General features: G+C 39.6%; 1 protein-coding gene across 1 annotated transcript; it reads right to left on the bottom strand.

The window, feature by feature from the left end:
- Positions 1-4520: 4520 nt before the first annotated feature.
- LOC134677807 (uncharacterized) lies at positions 4521-17536 on the bottom strand. Its single transcript, XM_063536234.1, has 10 exons — positions 16318-17536; positions 14493-14598; positions 11248-11426; positions 10076-10188; positions 9292-9447; positions 9098-9253; positions 8904-9059; positions 8710-8865; positions 4996-7657; positions 4521-4568 (listed from the first exon to the last, which is right to left on the bottom strand). The coding sequence occupies exons 1-9, from the start codon at positions 17307-17309 to the stop codon at positions 6546-6548; spliced, it is 3126 nt and encodes a 1041-aa protein (XP_063392304.1). The 5' UTR covers positions 17310-17536; the 3' UTR covers positions 4521-4568; positions 4996-6545.
- Between the last annotated feature and the right edge of the window lie 4018 nt (positions 17537-21554).

The following is a 21554-nucleotide window of genomic DNA, read 5'->3' as shown; positions in this document are numbered from 1 at the left end:
TCGCGGTAGACCCTCAGACTACACCGCATTGCGAAGCTAATAGGTGCTATCTTGTAAAATGCTACGATTTAGGGCCACCCACAGACCAACCCCCTATAGACAGAGCTTATAGGATGACTCGCGGTCACCACTCGTGCGAGCAACAGCGCTTATAAAATATTGCACGCGCGCTCCGATCAGGTGCGTCCAAATTAGAGATGCAACGGATAGTTGTTTGGCCGGATACCGGACACCGGATATTCGGCCTAAACATCGGCCGGATATCCGGTATCAGGCCGCCGAATATTCGGCCAGCGGAACTATACCCACATTTCGGTTTTCAGGTGCGCATTCTGCAGGTTTGACCTCTTTCCTAGTAATTGTTCGCGCGGACTCATTTCTAAAATTAGTGCGCGTGCAAGTCAGTGGAATGATTAAATTGTTATAAAATAATAGACAAGTACGATTATGACCGTGTCTGTTTCTTAAATCCAATTGGTTTACTCAGAAATCAAGCAATGTTACTATCCGGTATCCGGCCGGATAGTCGGTCACTATCCTGTATCCGGCCGGATAGTAAATTAATGGCCGGATACCGGATAGTAACCGGATATCCGGTGCATCTCTAGTCCAAATCTAGCCGTATATCCGGTCTAAATCTAGTAACCGGATATCCGGTGCATCTCTAGCACGACCGTTAACAGTGTGTGCGGGTCTACGAAAATAAGTCGCAATTAATTTAACTCATGGGGAAATCATGAGATTTTGCAGTGTAAAAAAAAAAATAAAAAAAAAAAAATAAAAAAAAATATATATATATAAAAAAAAAATGGTGTGGCGAGTCATCTAAAGCGGTTTTCTGTGGGGCCACCCCACACTAGCATCTCCCGAGCCTTAGTCAACTCTATGGCTGCTGTTCGACTCAGCGTTGGCATATCTTACCTCTTTCTAAGAAGAAGGTTAAGTTAAGTTCTATGAGATTTGGCTTCAAGAGCTAGCATCCAGGGCATAACATTTTATTTAAAAAAATCGAAGTAATCCTAGGGATTGATTAGCTATGCTGGCGCCATCTGCTAAATACTTCAACCTTATCTATGGTGACCTCGATTGTCATGTGCTCCTTCTAGTCGTTGAGGTCTGTGGATTACAGCTACCCTCTTCACTAAGGTACGGAGGCAGAAGACAAGTCTTGCGTCATCGAATTTTTCTGATCTGATTACTGGCACTCTAGAGAAATATAATATACAGGGTGTCTGACCGGGCTTTAAATCCAGGGCTCGATTCTATTCGCTAAACTGAGCTACTTTTATTATGGCACCAACCCCCAAATCCCGATTTTTTTTTTTTACTTTTTCATACATTTTGGCTGATCAGATGTCGACGTTTTCTATGGAAAAGCCAAAAAATTTTTCCCCGATTTTAGGGTTGGTTCCATAGTAAAAGTAGCTCAGTTTAGCGAGTAAAATCAAGCCCTGGATTTAAAGCCCCGTGGTCAGACACACCATGTATAGAGTGGTAACAACATAAGGTGCAACGGGACAATTTCGACTGCGGGGTAATTTCAACTAATCGAAATATCTTCCAAATGTTTTACATTATGAACTAGAGTGCCATATATATACGTCCAGATAGTGAAAAAATGTGTTGTGTGTGAATTGATTGATCAATTCCGCTTTAAGACGAAACAGGAGCTGAGTTTTAAATATTTTAGGTAAATATACCCGTCTCGCTGACGGAAGCGGCTCCTAAAACTAGTGCGATAAGGACAAGGCGAAAAATCCTGCGTGTAAATTAAATCCCATAAATCGAGGTTTCGTACTCGACTATTTCCTCCTCCAAACTTCACCAATCGTAACCAAATTTGGAAATCTAAATGATTATGAAATTATCTGTGTCGGACCGTTTTGCTTTTTTGGCTAATTGATATCAGTTTTGAATACTACTCCTCTCATTGCGGCATAGTCAATGAGGCCATTTTTGAAGGGCTCTAGCGCCTTAAAAAACAAAAATATCAAAAAAAGCAAAACGGTCCGACACAGATATTGACAATATTAATCTGTGTTGAAAAGATCATTGCTCTAGCATCAAAACCCACGGAGGAAACAGTCGAGTACGTTTGTATGGAGAAATGACCACTCCTGTTGGCTCTTAAGTCCACTGCGTGGCTTGGGTTCGACGACGGTGCCGCCCTTCCACACATCGACTGAAACCCCTTTTCTACCCTACCTATGTATTATGATTGTTGAAATGTGAAACATTTATGGGTCCTCTACACGATGGGCCAGCGCCGGCCACTCCAAGGGACGCAGCCATGCAGTAGAATGAAATAGCATTTTCACTTGCTCCCTCTAACGCATAAATGCGTCCCTTGGAGTGGCCGACGCTGGCCCATCGTGTAGAGGAACCATTACAGATATGTAGAATGACAATCTGAACTGATAGTGTCTGCTCTGCATAAATACTTAATGTGAATAAGTCTAGAAATTAGGTAAATTAGGTAAATAAAAGTCACATTAATGTTAATCATTTAATGCTATCAATATGATAACTTAGTTTTTACTAACTAAGATACGCAAGAACCAAAAATCACCTGAAGTAAATCATTACAATGTAAACCAAAAGTACATAAATTTAATCAATATTTTGATAATAGTAACGTAAATGTAATAGGCATTTAATTATTAAGGATTTAATTACACTTAATAACTAAGTTACGCTAAAAACCAAAATGTAACTATATCTAAACAAATATAAAATCAAAATGTAAACAAAAAATACATTCACGTAATTTTATATATTTATTTCGAACAATGCCTTAGGTTGCCTTTCCACTGACGCGGAGATTTGACGTACGGGAGTCAACCAATACCAGTGGGGAGACACTCCTGACTTCGGGCAAACTCGGCTCCGTTCGGCTCAGGCCGCGTAGCCAAGATGCCAATCGCTTACTCTCCGTAGCGATCGAAACGCAACTGTCACTGTCGCGCTCATATGGAAGAGTGATAGAGAGACATAATGCTTTTCGTTGTCGAAGCGATAGCGATTGTAACCTTGGCTAGGCCGGCAGCATTGCTCCGAGCTATTAATAGGGTTGGCGCCACTTGACGTCCCTTTGCGTGCACGACCACAGGTAATCACTTGAATTTTGACAACCCTAAATAGTCGAAAGGGATAGTGTCATAGTGGAAAGGGATATCATGATTCGTCCCTGAATCGCTGTCAAACTTCGGTTTTGTAGGAAGTGTCCTTTCTGTACGGCAGTACTATTATTTATTCTGTGCCGATACCATTGGTCTTCTCCGCTCCGCTTAGGGTTGCCATGTGGAAGAATTAAATGTCCTGATAAAAATCCTAACATCACCGTAAAAATCCGGACATTATTTGTAACAGACATTTGGCGTAGCTTGAACGACGCTCCGGCGGCGCGCTGCTCTCTGCGGTGTATGTATGTATGTATGTATTTACTTTATTGTACATAGAAATAAAAACACGAGAAACACAGTTACAGAGTCAATTAAATACAACAAAGGCGAACTTATCCCTGAATGGGATCTCTTCCATTTAACCTTTGAGGAAATGAGTAGGACAGAAGTAACGATGAATGACAAACAAAAGCAAAAGTGTACAGTCGCCATCAGATATATCGGAGCGGCCAAGGTGTTCACAATATCTGAACACGCACTCTAACGCCCTGACAATAGAGGCGTGTTCAGATATTTGTGAGCGCCTTAGCTGCTCCGATATATCTGATGGCGACAGTACAATCCCTAAAATAAATGAAATGCAAGTTACTACGCTGTAGGTACTGTATCGTGGATCTACCTTTCCCTTTCCCTCCGCCCGCCCCGCAGCCCCCTCCCCGCGCGCGCACGACCCGCGCCCGCGCCGCATCGCATTCGTTACGCAGTATATCACGTAAACATTTTTTTACAAGGTCATTCCTAAAAATCCGGACACTTGCCAAGCCCGGCCGCAATCCGGACAAAGGGTCAAAAATCCTGACATGTCCGGACAATTCCGGACGTGTGGCAACCCTTCCGCTGGACTACAATCATTGCTATTGGTTGATTCTCGCACGTCTCCGCCTTAGTGGAAATGCAGCTTTGTTTGATTTGATATAGGGCAATTCGCCAGTAACTGGCCACCTGTTAGTAACTGGCCACCCTAAAGTAAAAATGAATTCTATTCACCTAAAAACAGAATTTTAGTATAAGGCGGCTAAATTCTGTTTAAGTTGTTGTTGTTGTCTGTCCTGGGGCACCCCGGAGGTGCATAGGGGCACCCCGGAGGTGCATAGGGCCTCCACAAGATCCTTCCACTTCTTCCAGTCTTGAGTCTTGGCCTCGTTCCAGCTCAGTCCTATAATTCTATAGGTGAATAGAATTCATTTTTAGTTTAGGGTGGCCAATTATTGGCCGGTGGCCAGTTACTGGCGAATTACCCTGTTTTAGTGTAAATTTACCAGTTATAGAACAAACTTAACCCTAACCGGCTTAGGCACGCCGACACAAAAATATTATACTTAAATCAAACTACATACATTGGCTCAAAAAACATGTCAATTTTATATTATAGACGTCTAACCGATGCTATTAGGGGTCATCCATTAATTACATCACTCGTTTAGGGGTAGGGAGGGGGTCAAGAAAATGTGACATATTGTGACATGGGGGAGGGGGGAGATACAAACTTTGTGACGTCACTTTAACTTCATCAGTAACCGAAAATTTATTTAAATTATTTTATTCGCTGTACATTTAAACAACAAGTTTTTAAAACGATAATCGATTTTATTCGTTTAATTTTCTTTCCTAAGCAGTTTTGGGTTATAAAATTACTAATATTTATATCGTCAAAAATATTTTGATAAAATATTAATAATACTTAGGTACTTACTTAATTCGATTTGGCGATTTCGTAGAAAAAATGTGACGTCACGCTAGGTGACCAAGTGCGACAAGGAGGGGGGGAGGGGTCAAAAACTTAGAAATTCGTGTGACGTAATTAATGGATGACCCCTTACTTAGGGCATACTGAAAATTCCTGGAACTGGCCACTTAGAAAAAATAAGTTGTCTCATGTGTCAGAATCCAAAAACTTTCAGTATAGCCCACGTAAGCTTAAAATAAATTTAAAAGTGTAAAAATGACTGCCTTGGGTGAGATTTGAACTCACTGTTCATATGAATTTTAAATAAGGAGTGACGCGAGATTATATTTGCTACAAAGATACGGTTAATTTATTCTTAAATCCCTTGACAATCTCAAAAAGAAATTCCTATAAATCATCAAATTGTAATTTTATATGCATTAAATATTATTTTTTTACTAAATATCATCCGTTAGCGTTACTAGATGACATGACAGATGTAGTGCATAATTGTTTTCCATCGTATTTTCTCGGAAACGTTCGTATTTGTCATGCTACTTCAGTCAACCTCAGTACTTTTTGTACCGAGACTGGCTGAAATAGCAAGACACGTTCGTACGTTTCCGAGAAAATACGATGGAAAATAATTATACACTACATCTGTATATCTGTCTATAGGGTATTTGACTACTAGTCAAATCAGTTTCTTTTTACGAACTGTCAAAACGATTTACCACTATGGAATTTATATGAAACACTAGCATGTGACGTCACGTTCAAATTACCTACTCTTTATAGTTTTATACGGGTTTTAAAATAGAAATTGTGTCTAAAAATAACTTCTGTCTACGTTTCTCTATTAATCTTCTGGTGCTTTATTTCATGCCAGAGTTAAAATAATTTATTTTTCACCACACCAGCTCGGAAAGAATTACTTTGCACTTCAAACATGAATAGCAAAATTGCATTTTATCCACATGTGCGGCAAAGTAATCAAATGCAAATTTTGAGTTGTTTTCTTATGTTCGCTGGTAGAATTGACTTTTTAATGATGTTTTTGGATGATAAATATTAAATAACATTCATTTGGATTTGATTTGGTTTGATTTTGTTTGATATTTTACATTTAATATTTGCTTCGGGTTGTGTGGTGAAAAATTTTGTGTTTCACTCGGGGGCAAATTTTGTTTAACCCTCGTGCTTTGAAACCCTCGCAACGCTCAAGACTCCATTTTTCGAACCACTCGCTACGCTCGTGGTTCAATTTTGAAATCTTTCGCTTGCTCGGGTATCAATATTAGCACGAGCGGTTAAACAACAACTTTGCCCCCTTGTAAAACAAATAACTATTAAAGACAGTCAAATACCCTTTTAGTGAACTATGCGATAAAAACATTATCTTAACAAAATATAGTATACATCAGCCACCAAGTTAATATATGTTAAATAGGATATTATACTGTATTTACAATAAATTATTTTACACCACGCATGAAATAAAGCACCAGATAATTATTAGAAAAACACAGATAGGAGTTATTTTTAAACAGATGGTCTATTTAAATAAATCGGATAGAAATATAAAAAGTAGGTGAGTTGACCGTGACGTCACGATGTAATGTTTCATATCCATATTAGCAAATCGTTTTGACAGTTCTAAAAAAGTAACTGATTTGACTAGTAGGAAAATACCCTATTCATTCCGAAACTAACTTTCTTTTTTTAAAACGTTTCACAGTTTCAACGACCTGTTTCCCTATTATTATTTTCTGAGAAATATCATCCATACTCGATTCTTTAGGTTCTAAATCTTTACTCAGTTCTTTAGGCGAGATTTTAGGTGATATAACTATATCCCTAGCTCTGGCTGTTTTGCTAGAACCGGGCGTCACGTTAGGTATTGAAAAACCGGTTTTCACCGGAACATTTTCTACTATAACTACGTTATCTATTTTTCTTTCTTTCGCAGATCTAGTTTCATCAAATTCTGTTGATTTCAACAGACTTTTCTGTATAATTTTATCGTTAACTACAGGTGCAGGTTTTATTTTAATGAAGTTAAATTTTCTATCCGAATTTGGAGGTAAAACGCCTTCAGGAGGTTTCGTTTTAGTTATTGCTATCATTTGTCCCGAGCTTAATCTTTTAAATGTAACATTACTACTCTGACTTCCATCGTTAATTTCTTTCAAATTCACTTTATGTACTTTAAGCGCGGCCGGTCTCTTTTCAAGTTTTTTGCTGTCAATATCATTAATCACATCCGTTTTAGGTTTTATAATAACATTTCCGAGTTTCACTTGTTGCATTATTACATCTTGAGCTGTTTCCGGTTTCAATTCGTTCAATTTATTTATATTGATTTCCTTATAATCAATTTTATTATCTGTCAGTACTTGTTTTAAGACTTCGACTTTGGGTCCAAACTTAGGTTTCTCAATGTCAGTCTTTACATTCGGATTTGACTTTCTTTTTTTCTCAGGCACATCAACAGTTATGACCGCATGTAATCCCGTTTCCACTGTCCTTGGTGTTATATCTGTTACATCATTTATATCTGTGTAATCTATGCTCCCGTCGCTATTTTTAAATAGGATCATGTTTAATCTGTCCCGGGTGAAGCGGCCATGTTTTAAAGCGGTCATTTTGTTGGCTATGGTCATAGATAGAGAGCAGAGGTTGAATTCGGTTAATAATGTGTTTACAGATGATGCGAATTGATTCTCTATGCTCGGATCAGCGCCGTGCTCTACTAGGATCTCTATGGATTTGAGGTATTTTTCTGGCGTTGTTGTCGTGTTACCGGTTTCTGAAAAAAAAAACAAATTGTAGTACAGAATAATGACTGTATACATCTGGGGTTAGAAACTATATATTATGCTGTTTGGTCCTTATGACCAGTTAGCGACCCACCCCGGCTTTGCACGGGTTACACAAAACCTTAATAATCACTCTATTGATACGTGGAAACCGTATGAAAATCCGTTCAGTAGTTTTTGAGTTTATCACGAACATGTTACACACAAAGAGACTGACGCGGCGGGGGACTTTGTTTTAGAAAGTGTAGTTTATGATGATGATGATATCCTGTTATCCCTCATCAGGGCTCTGAGAAGGAATTTCCATTCTTCGCGGCCCAGCGCGGCCTCCTCCAGCTCCGCCCAGCCGAGGCCAACTGGTGCAGCCTCTTTTTCCACTGTGCCTCCAGGTGGTACGTGGGCGACCTTGCCCTCTTTTTCCGGGAATTTTCCAGGTCAGCCCTTGCTTGGATAGGTGGTTGTTTGGCCTTCGTAAAACATGTCCTATCCAGCGCCATTTCTGCAGTAGTATCTCCTTAGCTGAAGGGTTTTGTCCGGTCAATTCCCATAACTTAATATTGGAGATGGTCCGTGGCCAGTAGACTCATTTCATTTAGAGAAGTGTAGTTTACAGCAATAAAATTTTGTGTATGTCCACAGAAAAGAGCTGAGCATGGTTTAGAGCGGTTTTTCTCCAAACTTTTTTGCCATATTGCGCTTCAGAAACTTTCGCGCGGGCCACCGTCGGTTTTTGCGCCGGGGGAGGGTGTCTGGTTGCTGCTGTTAGGAACAGTTCCACTCTCAATGAATGCTGAACCTTGGAGCCTGGCTCCCGCGAGTCAGACAGCGGGCACTCGCTTTGGGTGTCGGTCGGATTGGAACGCGTCGCGGGCCGGAGTTTGGAGACCCCTGGTTTAGACTTTGAGCCGGTTACCTTTGGCGTGCAAGCAGGCTTTAGCAACGGCGCGGCAGAGACACGTTGGCCGGTCTAGCCACCTCCGCTGCTATCATCAGCGGACTGTAGCCTGCAATAAGGTATTTCTCCATGGTTTGAGCCGGTTACCTTTGGCGTGCAGGCAGGCTTTGGCGACGGCGCGGTAGAGCGCGGTGGCGCCGCAGTCGGGCGCCGGCGCGTCCACCAGCGGCCCGGCGCGCGCCGCCAGCAGAGACACGTTGGCCGGTATAGCCGCCTCCGCTGCTATCATCAGTGGACTGTAGCCTGCAATAAGGTATTTCTCCATGGTTTGAGCCGGTTACCTTTGGCGTGCAGGCAGGCTTTGGCGACGGCGCGGTAGAGCGCGGTGGCGCCGCAGTCGGGCGCCGGCGCGTCCACCAGCGGCCCGGCGCGCGCCGCCAGCAGAGACACGTTGGCTGGTATAGCCGCCTCCGCTGCTATCATCAGCGGACTGTAGCCTGCAATAAGGTATTTCTCCATGGTTTGAGCCGGTTACCTTTGGCGTGCAGGCAGGCTTTGGCGACGGCGCGGTAGAGCGCGGTGGCGCCGCAGTCGGGCGCCGGCGCGTCCACCAGCGGCCCGGCGCGCGCCGCCAGCAGAGACACGTTGGCTGGTATAGCCGCCTCCGCTGCTATCATCAGCGGACTGTAGCCTGCAATAAGGTATTTCTCCATGGTTTGAGCCGGTTACCTTTGGCGTGCAGGCAGGCTTTGGCGACGGCGCGGTAGAGCGCGGTGGCGCCGCAGTCGGGCGCCGGCGCGTCCACCAGCGGCCCGGCGCGCGCCGCCAGCAGAGACACGTTGGCCGGTATAGCCGCCTCCGCTGCTATCATCAGTGGACTGTAGCCTGCAATAGGAATGTTTTCTGTATTTAAAATAGCTAAATATTTCACACCGTACACGAAAAGGTAGGTCCACAACTCGGCTAAATTAAGCACCAGATAATTATGAAAAAAAACATAGATAGAGATTAATTAGATACACAATTTCTATTTAATAAATTTTATTTATTTATTAACTTTATTGCACAAAACATAAAAATTACGTACAAATGACGGACTTAATGCCTAATGGCATTCTTTACCAGTCAACCGTCGGGCAAAACAGAGGCATGCAAAAATGGAGCAAGAAGAAAAAACGGTATTAATTACTATGACAAACAACTGAACAAGTAATAATTTTAAGTAGCTTTTATCAATGATCATAATTTCACGCAGCCGAAGTTGCGGGCAGCAGCTAGTAAACTTTATAAATCTGTAGGAAGTGTAGAGAGAGGGCAATAGTATTGTCTCCAGGCGGATGTTATGAAAATGAAATAAAAGTGAAAATACTTATTTCAGACACCAGGTACGCCTGGCGACCGAAGTTGTATATATAGCAACTGACGATTGAAACTGCGAAAGCGCGATGTAGGTTTCTACCAAATTGCGTTTAGCTCCCTAACGCCATCTGTTAGAACATTGTGAAATCCTTACCTTGGTCATCGAACATTTCGCTGATGCAGTTATACATTAATCTTGTAAGTTCGTTGTCAGACTTGGATTCGAGTTCTGGCCGCCAGAAATCTAGGTTGTTTTTGAGCACGCTCCTGTAAAAGAGAAACCACATATAGTTTGTAAAAGGACTGTCTCATTTCAATCATAGACAGACAGAATCATATTAAAGGCAGGGGGGGGGCATGATTTCTAGAAAAATCTTAACAGCGTGATTCAGATTTCCACCACGTACGTCTAACGCCATCTAGCGTGCAATTCGTGCACTAAACATACCTGGCATGTGTATCGCAATAAGCCAGTAACGTCTTCAGCTGTGGTGAGTCCAGTTCAGCAGCCAAATGTATACTGCAACGCCGGTTCTCGTCGCAAAGGAGCGGATCCGCGCCATTTTGAATAGTATGTCGTGTATTTAAATGGCTAAATTCATTTACAAGTACACTCCAATACTTACAACACCAATGTATAAGGCAGGGGGGTCATGATTTCAAGAAAAATCTTAACAACGCGATTCAGATTTCCACCACGTACGTCTAACGCCATCTAGCGTGCAATTCGTGCACTAAACATACCTGGCATGTGTATCGCAGTAAGCCAGTAACGTCTTTAGCTGTGGCGAGTCCACTTCAGCAGCCAAATGTATACTGCAACGGCGGTCCTCGTCGCAAAGGAGCGGTCCGGCATCATATTGAATAGTATTTCGTGTATTTAAATACATAAATCCATTTGCAAGTAGTCCCAATACTTACAACACCAATGTATAAGGTAGGGGGGTCATGATTTCAAGAAAAATCTTAACAGCGCGATTCAGGATTCCACCACGCACGTGACAACGCCATCTAGCGTGAAATTCGTAAACATACCTAGCGTGCGTGTCGCAGTAAGCCAGTAAGGTCTTTAGTTGTGGGGAGTCCAGTTCGGCAGCCAAATGTATACTGCGACGCCGGTTCTCGTCGCAAAGGAGCGGATCCGCGCCATTTTGAATAGTATGTCGTGTATTTAAATGGCTAAATTCATTTACAAGTACACTCCAATACTTACAACACCAATGTATAAGGCAGGGGGTCATGATTTCAAGAAAAATCTTAACAGCGCGATTCAGGATTCCACCACGCACGTGACAACGCCATCTAGCGTGAAATTCGTAAACATACCTAGCGTGCGTGTCGCAGTAAGCCAGTAAGGTCTTTAGTTGTGGGGAGTCCAGTTCGGCAGCCAAATGTATGCTGCAACGCCGGTCCTCGTCGCAAAGGAGAGGGTCGGCGCCATTTTGAAGTAGTATATTGGTGCAGGTGACTGATACGTTCTGGCGTACCGCCATGTGTAGGGCCGTCTGAAATGGAAACGTTTTATTAAATTTAGGCATAATTACAAATAATATTATCCTTAAATTAAAAAAAAACCGGGCAAGTGCGAGTCGAGCTCGCGCACAAAGGGGTCCGTACCATTGCGCAAATAACTGTAAAATAATCACGTTTGTTGTATGGGAGCAGGGAGCCCTACTTAAATATTTATTATATTCTGATTTTAGTATTTCTTGCTATAGCGTCAACAGAAATACATCATCTGTGAAAAATTCAACTGTCTATAGTTCGTTTTTTTAGCTTTAGAAATAAGGTAAACAATCTTGATGTGTCTTTTAATTGAATAACACATTTTAAAAATAAGGTATGGCCAATATGTAACAATTATGAATCTAATACGCTCATTTATATTCTTCTGCTTTCATAAGTAATAGTTACTGATTTTTAAAAAGCGTTTTTCAATTAAAACACATGTTAAGATCGCTTACCTTCTTTAAAGTTCTTTCTAATGCTATAAAAAACGAACTATAGCTATCACGGCTCATGAGATACAGCCTGGTAACAGACAGACAGACGGACAGCGGACTCTTAGTAATAGGGTGGTTTTTACCCTTCGGGTACGGAACCCTAAAAAATTACCAACTACCTGAATATTATGCATTCAATACTTTTAAGAATACGAAGTGACACGACTTCATTTGCTTCATGATGAAGCAACGAATCTTTAAATGTATATTTTATTTACATATTTACATAGATTGAAAATCGGTTCTGCACAGGGGATGCAGGGAAAATAACGTGATTTTTCGAATATAAGGAGTGAAAATAAAATATCAAAAAGTATAAGGCGATTATCATACGGAAACACCGTATCATGCCGCAAGGGTGTGTGAGTGAGATGGCGGTTTATATATATAAAGCGCCGTCTCACTCGCATGTCGGATACTATCACGCGGATGCGTCGCTAAAGACGTGTCTCCATATTGCGCGGCAAACTATCGAACATTAGCTCGCGAGGCAGCCGCGCGCAATGGATATCGGGTTGGCTCGCGAGCCAACTCGATCTGATCGTGTTGGCTCGAGCCAATTTACAAAAAGAAAGTGTTACATTTCACATGTAATATTTTTTTTTACATATCATACGTTAAATTACATTTAAATACAATTATTATATTTTAGTCTCAAGTAATTGTTGGATTTATCGATTTTGCTCGCTCAGTACAAATTGCGGATCGGTCGAGCGACAAATCCGACTTCTCATCTCTCAGAATACAATGACATACTTCAACGAAAATGTGTTAGTGTGCGTGTTGTGACACTAGTCACTCGTCCGTACACAAAAAGAGATCGAGGTTTGCAAGATTTGTCTTTGACGTGTGTCATTTTCTATGTATTTGTGTCGTCATTACAGATGGGATTTTGTATGTAAGTGTGTGAGAAATGCGACTGTGTGCACCTTTCCCCCCGCGAAAAATGGCAGAAAGATTTGTACGGCGAGATATCGCTTGGGCCCCTCCCTTCCGACATGTCGGAAGCCGGTGTTGCTCGAAGAGCTAACGAATAACTGTGAAACTATTACGTCAACAGGAAAAATGCACATTCTGTCCAAAAGTTACTGGAAAAAACTCACTATAAGATAAGATCATAATGCTATCTCCTTTACACTTATTAAGACTAAGTAGGACTGAAAGAGATAGCAATATGACCTCAGTCGCCAGTTGCTATTGCAGTAAGTATAATCGGAATTGGTAAGTTGAGTCAACACAGCGTAAGGCCTAGCCACACGAATTTAAACCTAAAGTGTAGGAAATAAAGTTTATTTTGTTTTGTTTGTAACTTTAACGAAAGAAAACAAAAAATGTTCTAATTTAAGCTTTATGCCAATGCCATACAGTTCAAATTCGTTATAACGTTTTTTAAATCATCAACATTTACCACAGTACAAAATTGCACTCCTAATGATCAGTATAAAATTACCTATGCAAGTGCATTTCAAACCAAAATAAACTTTAAGTCTTGAACAATAAAGTCCTTAACAAATTGAAGTAAACAGCATAAATTGTCAATGTCTATTAGTCGTATCACACATTGCCAGTTTTAATGGGAAATGAACTTTAAGCCTTGACAAATAAAGTCTATAATAGACTGATACTTTTAACAGGGACTTAACCTAAGTAGTACCTTGATGTAAACTTGATATGTCTGTTATCGCCAATGAAAACATGTTATTTATATAAAACATTAGTATAAAATGAGGTATTTTAATAAGTAAATACCGGCACTTATGACATACAAGAATAAGTTGTTTATTATCTGTAAATCGCAATTTAAAGACCTAATAAAATAACCATTACATTATTATAATTACAAACATGTACCTAGATGACATTACAGATGTAGTGCACAATTGTTTTCCATCGTATTATCTCGGAAACGTTCGTATTTGTCATGCTACTTCAGTCAACCACAGTACTTTTTGTTCCGAGACCACAGAATAAATGATAGTACTACCGTACAGAAAGGAAACTTCCTACAAAACCGAAGTTTGACAGCGGTTCAGGGTCGAATCATGTTACCGCTTTCTAATATATGGCACTATCCCTTTCGGCTATTTAGGGTTGTCAAAATTCAAGTGATTATCTTATCTGTGGTCGTGCACGCAAAAGGAAGTCAAGTGGTGCCAACCCTAATAATTGCTCGGAGCAATGCTGAGCCGAGCGGAGCCGAGTTTGGCCAAAGTCAGGAGTTTCGCACCCTTGCGGAGACTGACTGAAATAGCAAGACACGTTCGTACGTTGCCGTGAAAATAGGTATCGATGCGCTGATGTGGTGGACGCTGATCTGCGCGAGCTCCGGGTTGTAGACTGGCAAGAAACGGCACAGGACTGGAATCAGAGGGGCTACCGCGAAAAACGAAATTCGCAAATTGCGGGGATCCTTCTCTTTTACTCCAATGAAGGCGTAATTAGAGTGACAGAGAAAAATGCCCGCAATTTGCGAACTTCGATTTTCGCGGTTATAGCCCAGTAGCGAGCAGTCCTGTAGGAGACCAAGACACACTTTGAGTCGCTGCGCCAGAGTAAGTTAGTACTCACCAAGCCACCTGCGGGTATATCCACGGATTCATGGCGAGCTCGCAACGACGCGCACTGTCTCCTTACAAGGTCCACGTCATTGTGTAGAACTGCGATGTGGAGAGGGCTGCAAGCAAGCACAAGGTTTAGTTAGCACACTGCTCCTCGCTTCACTCGTCGTCGTTAAGTATGAACCAGAGATGGGCCGAAAATGAACATAACAACATAATTTTGACGAATGTAGCAAATTTATAGTGTAATTTTCATCTTGAAATAAAGAAATCTAAATCTAAATCTAATCTAATGGGCTTTGCCGAATACGAATATTCGGCCGAATATTCGTTTCAGATCATACCGAATACGAATATTCGACCGAATATTCGGTTGGGCTAAAACTGCCTAAAACTGCCATCTGGACCTGCCGGGAATGTTTAAGAAAAGAAACGGAACCGTCTCATGGCTAACCGCCATGAGACGCCATGACGCGCCAGCTAGCGGACGCCCTTAAAAAGGAAGTTTATTTTTTTATTCGGTAAATATTCGGCAGTTCAAAGCGAACTATTCGGCCGGAAACTAACATTGAAAAATATGCCAAATACCGATTACCGAATAACTACCGAATATTCGGCCTATCTTATCTCTAGTATGAACTAAACTCCCTCAGAAGTGGCTAAGAGCATTTTGACAATGGAGTGGTGGGGAATTTAATAAGCTTTAAAGAAAAAAGTAAACTATTGCAGAATTGCATGAAAGTTACAATATTTATTTAATGGCAATGTGTGATTGCAGATTGCAGGGTTTGCCCCGCTGATATCAGATAGTACTAATCTTATCACAAACTCCTACAATTCTAGAAATTGGAGTAACATTTCTTAGAAATATTGTACATTCATAACTGCAATAAACTGTATCTATGAGGACATATATGTTGTTTAATGGGAAAAGGGACTTTTTACAGGTATATAAATTTTATGAGCCACCTATAGAATTTTTAAAAATCGGACAAGTGCGAGTCGGACTCGCCCACCGAGGGTTCCATACTTTTTAGCATTTGTTGTTATAGCGGCAACAGAAATAAATAATTTGTGAAAATTTCAACTGTGTAGCTATCATGGTTCATGAGATACAGGCTGGAGACAGACAGACAGACGGACAGTGGAGTCTTAGTAATAGGGTCCCGTTTTTATTAGGGTTCCGTACCCAAAGGGTAAAACGGGACCCTATTAGGCTTAGTAAGTACATTTATTAATTCTATAACTTAGTTTTTAGGGTTCCGTACCCAAAGGGTAAAACGGGACCCTATTACTAAGACTTCGCTGTCCGTCCGTCTGTCTGTCACCAGGCTGTATCTCACGAACCGTGATAGCTAGACAGTTGAAATTTTCACAGATGATGTATTTCTGTTGCCGCTATAACAACAAATACTAAAAACAGAATAAAATAAAGATTTAAATGGGGCTCCCATACAACAAACGTGATTTTTGACCAAAGTTAAGCAACGTCGGGAGTGGTCAGTACTTGGATGGGTGACCGTTTTTTTTTTTGCTTTTTTTTTTTGGCTTTATGGTACGCAACCCTTCGTGCGTGAGTCCGACTCGCACTCGTCCGGTTTTACCCTTTGAGTAACCCTAAAAATGATAAAATGAGGGTCAAGCAGTTTTACTTTATAATTATATCATAGCTCCATATGGTATTTTAGACCCTTAGAATGCCACGCACGCCTATCATTTGCGTCGTGTCATCTTGAACCTTGTCACAAAAATTGAAATTGGGCTCAATTGGGGGTCAGTGTTAATGTTAGAAACCAAAAAACATTTTTAAATAAGAAAAAATATGAGTTACTTACTAATATCCATCTTCATCTTGTTCAAGACACAATTTGAAGTCAATGAACGCCTGATGCCATAAAAGCTTTAACCCTTCCTCGCGAGTCACATTTTTGAGGACCTCTGGTGTCGCTATATGGAAGTCGTCCTCAGGCTTAACTGGTATCATTATGACACTGCCGTCTTTTAGTTTGATCTCCGTAGAATTTAACGTTTTATCCGTAACTTTGTCTATCTGGTTGAGAAACTGATCCGTGTTCTCAAGGATCCCGGGAACGCTAGGCCAACTAGATGACGATAAGTTACTGGCGTCTGAAATATTACTGTCCTCATCTATCACTTCTCTTAAGTCTGGAAGTGCCTTCTCTCTAAATTGTTGGATTTTCTCTTCCGCCTTTTTCTTATTTACATCTTTCCTCACATCATTGGGATTCACCACAAATTTCTTCACTTTTTCAGTAACAACATACGGTGCTAACGGTCTCCGTATCCGTCTCCTTTGTCTCTCTTTTAAGGAAAAATATAATCGAGAATCATCAGTTTGGCTTGCAGTACTCGCTAGATCTTTCTTAACTTCAGTTATTTCCATACTACTCTGTGTCCCAATGGTGTTGAAGCTTTTTTGGACACCCAACAAAGCTAAAATGCCTCTCACTTTAGTTTCTTCATTGAATACGGATGATAAAGCGCACAGGACTCTTTCGTAATTCTTCTGTCCTATGGCAGCGACGATAATGTCTGACGTAGTTTCCTCGCAAATTCCCCGGCTGGTACACCTCGCGACCGTCCGACACGTCTTAGTAAATAAGTTCATTCGATTCACTATCACTACTTCTTGGGACTCCCCTTTTAAAAAGTCACAATTCGGCGACGAATAAATGATCTCATCTTTGTACTGCTGAATCGATCTATACGGCACTTTGGTTAAAACTTTTGGCGGATGAAGATACATTTTCCTGTTACCAATTATTATAGGTTTTAGTAACGACTTTTGAGGGCCCGTTTGTGACATGTTTAATTTGTGTATATAAATTAACACGGCATCAAAATTTCATTTGTAATTCAAAATCACGTGAATTCATTCACACATTTTAAATTATTGATATTTTTAACCTCATTGCGCAGTGTTTACATGGTGTTTACTTTATTATAAGTACGTCAAAATTACATCACACGAATACACAATAGAAACTCAATTATAGTCAGGGTATCCCCCAAGCAATCGACGCTACTACGAAAGTCCCCATATCACCCCATATTGGATGTTTGACGTTTGTTCAACGACCGTGGGAAATCCATTTCACATTTTAAGCACCAATTTATCTAGCGAAGCTTTTTTTATTTTTGATGATTAACTTGTTTCTTTATCATTAAAATAGCAATTTATGTTCAAAAGTCATGCACGGTTGTAGTATACATTTTTAAAGGGTTCTTTAAATTTAAATTCGTATTGTAAAATATTTTGTATGCCCCTCTTGCGTAAAAAGGAATGGGACGTTGTTTTGACAGCTTCTTTTCAGGGTTACCATAGCTGGGATCTAAAACCGGGAAAAACCGAGGAATGTAAAGTTTCTAATATAAAAATTATTAGGAAAATGAATATATAATGTATATTTTCTTAACTTAAACAAGTTTGTCAGTAGAAAAAGGAACGTAATTCAAATTTTCTATGGGACGATTACCCTTCGCGCCTACTTTTTTCTTTAATTTTCCTCACTTTTCTACTGCCAGAAATTTCTCCACAGAGTATAGTTTAATACTAATTTAATTTCTTTTTAATAATTAACACGTCAAACCAATTCTTCTATGTCTCGAAACTTTAAGTTTAACCTAATTTAATGTACAGTGGAGTTCGAGTGTGTTTGTTGTGTGTCGCACAGACTCTACTTTAAAATTCGATGTTGTTTTATTTTTTTCATTCCACCAGCCTCAGACGAAAAAATCACCCGATATTGGCCTGTCTATAATAAAAATAATTACGTTTTAATATAAACGTTAGATTAAAGTCTACCCAAAACTAACAAAAATATGTATTTAATTTCGTTTAGATTTATTAGCGATAACTTATATGATAAATTTCGTCTCATCGAAAGTATACTTTCATCTCACACTATTGTGCTCTGATTTTGCTGATGTCTGCAGAGCCAGAAAATTGAGCTAAATGTAACATGATATTTTAGGCATAGGTTCTATAAAAATGTATCTATGACTGGTAAATACCCGAATGAACAAATGTGTTATTGCGTTTTATAAAATATTGCGTAATACTAATTACGGAATTAATTAGGTACATTGGTTACTTCTAGTATTTTTTCCTTGGTTGTGTTATCTAGATATCATGTAGGTATTATGTTATATCTAATGATTTATCTAGCGCTTAGTTAAGTCACAATTATCAGATAATTGGAAATAAAATTACAGTTGTGTTACCACATCCGTCATTCATTGTTTATCTATTAGCAGATGACCAGCTGGACTAATTTGTGTCAGTTCAAAGACACGCTGCTCATGGCGTCGAACCCAAACAACATATGTATCCCAATTAACGAAGCGAAGCTTCAACTTCATGTACCACTTTGATTATAAATTGCGTAGAAGTAAAGCTTAGTACTGAGCAGGCAACACCGGTCATTAAATAGAACGAGTCGCAGCCTACGATTTCCCACGTGCGGTATCCGATATCCCACATCTTTGCTTGAAAGTATTGCCATTAAGCCCGCTCCACACTCGTGCGCGAATCGCGGCGCGAAGCCGCGAACGCGAGTCTGGAGTCGATTTCGCATATCAGCGAACTAGACTCCACACTCGCGTTCGCGGCTTCGCCCGCGATTCACGCGCATAGTCTGTAGGGCGCTTTAGAAATAAACTTTTAGCACAGAGTATGCACACAGGATGCATTTGTTGCATAGACTTATAATATATAGAGAGGGTGTCTCAGCGAGCTGTCACTGTTGCCACTTTTGTTTAGTGTACGATTAACAATGAGGCCCACCTTGCTGTAGCCATGTCGATAAAGTCATATCGATAAACTATCGACATTTCTTGCAATGTTAATTTTACTTCAAAGGCTTAAAGATACCTAAAATGACCAAAAACGCTTTTATTCTTTATTGTGGTTATAAGATCACAATTTTATAGTCACGCCCCAGCAGGGAACCAAGGGAAAGTTCAGATATTTAATTAAAATACATTAAATACCTCCTAAAATAGGTGTTCCGCAATAATTGAATTATATTATAATATATTCATTATCCATTAGCATTTCAATTATGTTTATGTTTAACGAAGATATTGAAGCTTCAATTAATCGCTATTTCGTTACGCTGTGTAGCGTTTATCGATATATAACATGATTAAAATCGACTTTTCACATCCCTAAAAGAGCACACATATACACTTTTACGCACACATACACAGCTTGGGCGCATCAAGAAAGGCAACACTTGATTTGAAGTCCACCTTGTCAACAGTATGGTTGTCCTTTTTTGACAAACGGCATTTTTAAAAGAGCGAGGAGAGAGAAATGATACTAGTTGCTGCGCCGTGAAAGAGAACAGAAAACGTTGGGCCCTTGATTTGTTGCAACGTTTGTAGAAGCCTTAACCCAGAACCGGATATTTTGAACAGAACAAAAAAAAGCTTGTGTGGAAGAGGTTTAAAACAGCGCTCAGAAAGCTTTGGCGGGAAACAATTGAAAAAAAAAACTTTCTCATTTGGAATGCGTTACTTTGCGGTGCAATTTCATAGTATTATTTCATTATTTTATTGTTTTCGTCGTGAAATAAACTACTAAATATGTCCGCAACAGCAATTCAAGCTCCTACCCGCCAGGTATGTAAAATATTTTGTTTTATTTTGAGTAAATAGGTATTGTACATGATAAAACATGTAGGTACATGATTGTATTGCTTAGTTGGTAAATAAAATTCTTGCGTCTATCAGTTATAAATATGCCTACATCTGATAGAATTATTATGACTTTGATGTTGCATTGTTGATTAAGTAAAAAACTACATAATTACTAGGAAATATTGTGTTTGCAACAACTACTAAAGGAGTATGACCTTGAGAATTTTGAGGTTATTACAAAATTTACGAACTGTGAACTGCTTTTGTTTTTTTCAGGTAGTATCAGAGAAGGAATGGATAAAATTGTTTCCGAAACAAGTCACTGATAACTACACGAGTTCCGTGACTTTTATAAAACAATTGACTGTCGTGGCGTTGAGTACCATAACGTATTGTAAAAACGCATTACCGGAAGAAAGCTACAATAGCGAGACTTTCGCGGGAATTAAAATGAAGCTGTTGAAGGTGAAATGTGCCGATGATATGGCCCAGTTCGTGAGCTCTTCCGTGACAAACGCGTTTGAAGCGTTCGAGAAAAAATATGTAAGTATTACCTATGTTGCGTGCGTATAAGGGTGGTAGCAGGTGAAGTAAACACAAAGATAGCTGGTTATAGACTGATTTATTATTTTTAAAAACCTACCCACACCAATACATATTTGTGAATATACTACATCTCCCTCTTAATGAAATGAATTAAGCTATCTAACTATTAACATGTTTTAACAACTTAGAATACAGTAATTATGCTCAGCATTACACAGTATAATTATAGCTAGTACATTTCACGAAGAGACTTGATTTCATTTTATTATGTATTATGTTATCAAGGTCCAATTTCACTAGCCACCTTACCTTCGTGAGATGCAGTATCTATAATCTTAATCTTATTTTGTGGCCGTACAGTTATGAATATCGCCCACAACTTACTTACTATTTATAAACTTATATATATATTTTTTATGTGTATCTATCCTATCCTTATACACATATATATATATATATATTGAGTATTACTAACTTAATGATAACACACTTGCGTTATAATTGAAACAGTTTTACAAACAAAACAAAGCTACAGAATAGTAATGTTACGTTGTTAAGTAAAACACTGGTTCTTAATGGATTTTAACTGTGGTTTTTGATACTTACATAAGGTCCAACATACCATAAAATTATTAGTTTAGGTACATACCTTAACTATCACATGCATTGCTTAATCGTTCTTATATGAACGCTTTCTTTATCCTCATATACACAAGGTTTATTTTAGAAGCGTCTTATTCACCGTTTTATTTTTGCTAACATGAGTAGGTACTGTAATAAATTACGATAAGTATACATGATTGCTACAGGTAAATATGTAATATACCTACCGATATTTAACATTATAACATTGGTTATTATT

This window comes from Cydia fagiglandana, chromosome 27 (assembly GCF_963556715.1).
Source record: "Cydia fagiglandana chromosome 27, ilCydFagi1.1, whole genome shotgun sequence".
NCBI lineage: Eukaryota > Metazoa > Arthropoda > Insecta > Lepidoptera > Tortricidae > Cydia > Cydia fagiglandana.
This window is presented reverse-complemented; position numbering and strand designations above follow the sequence as displayed.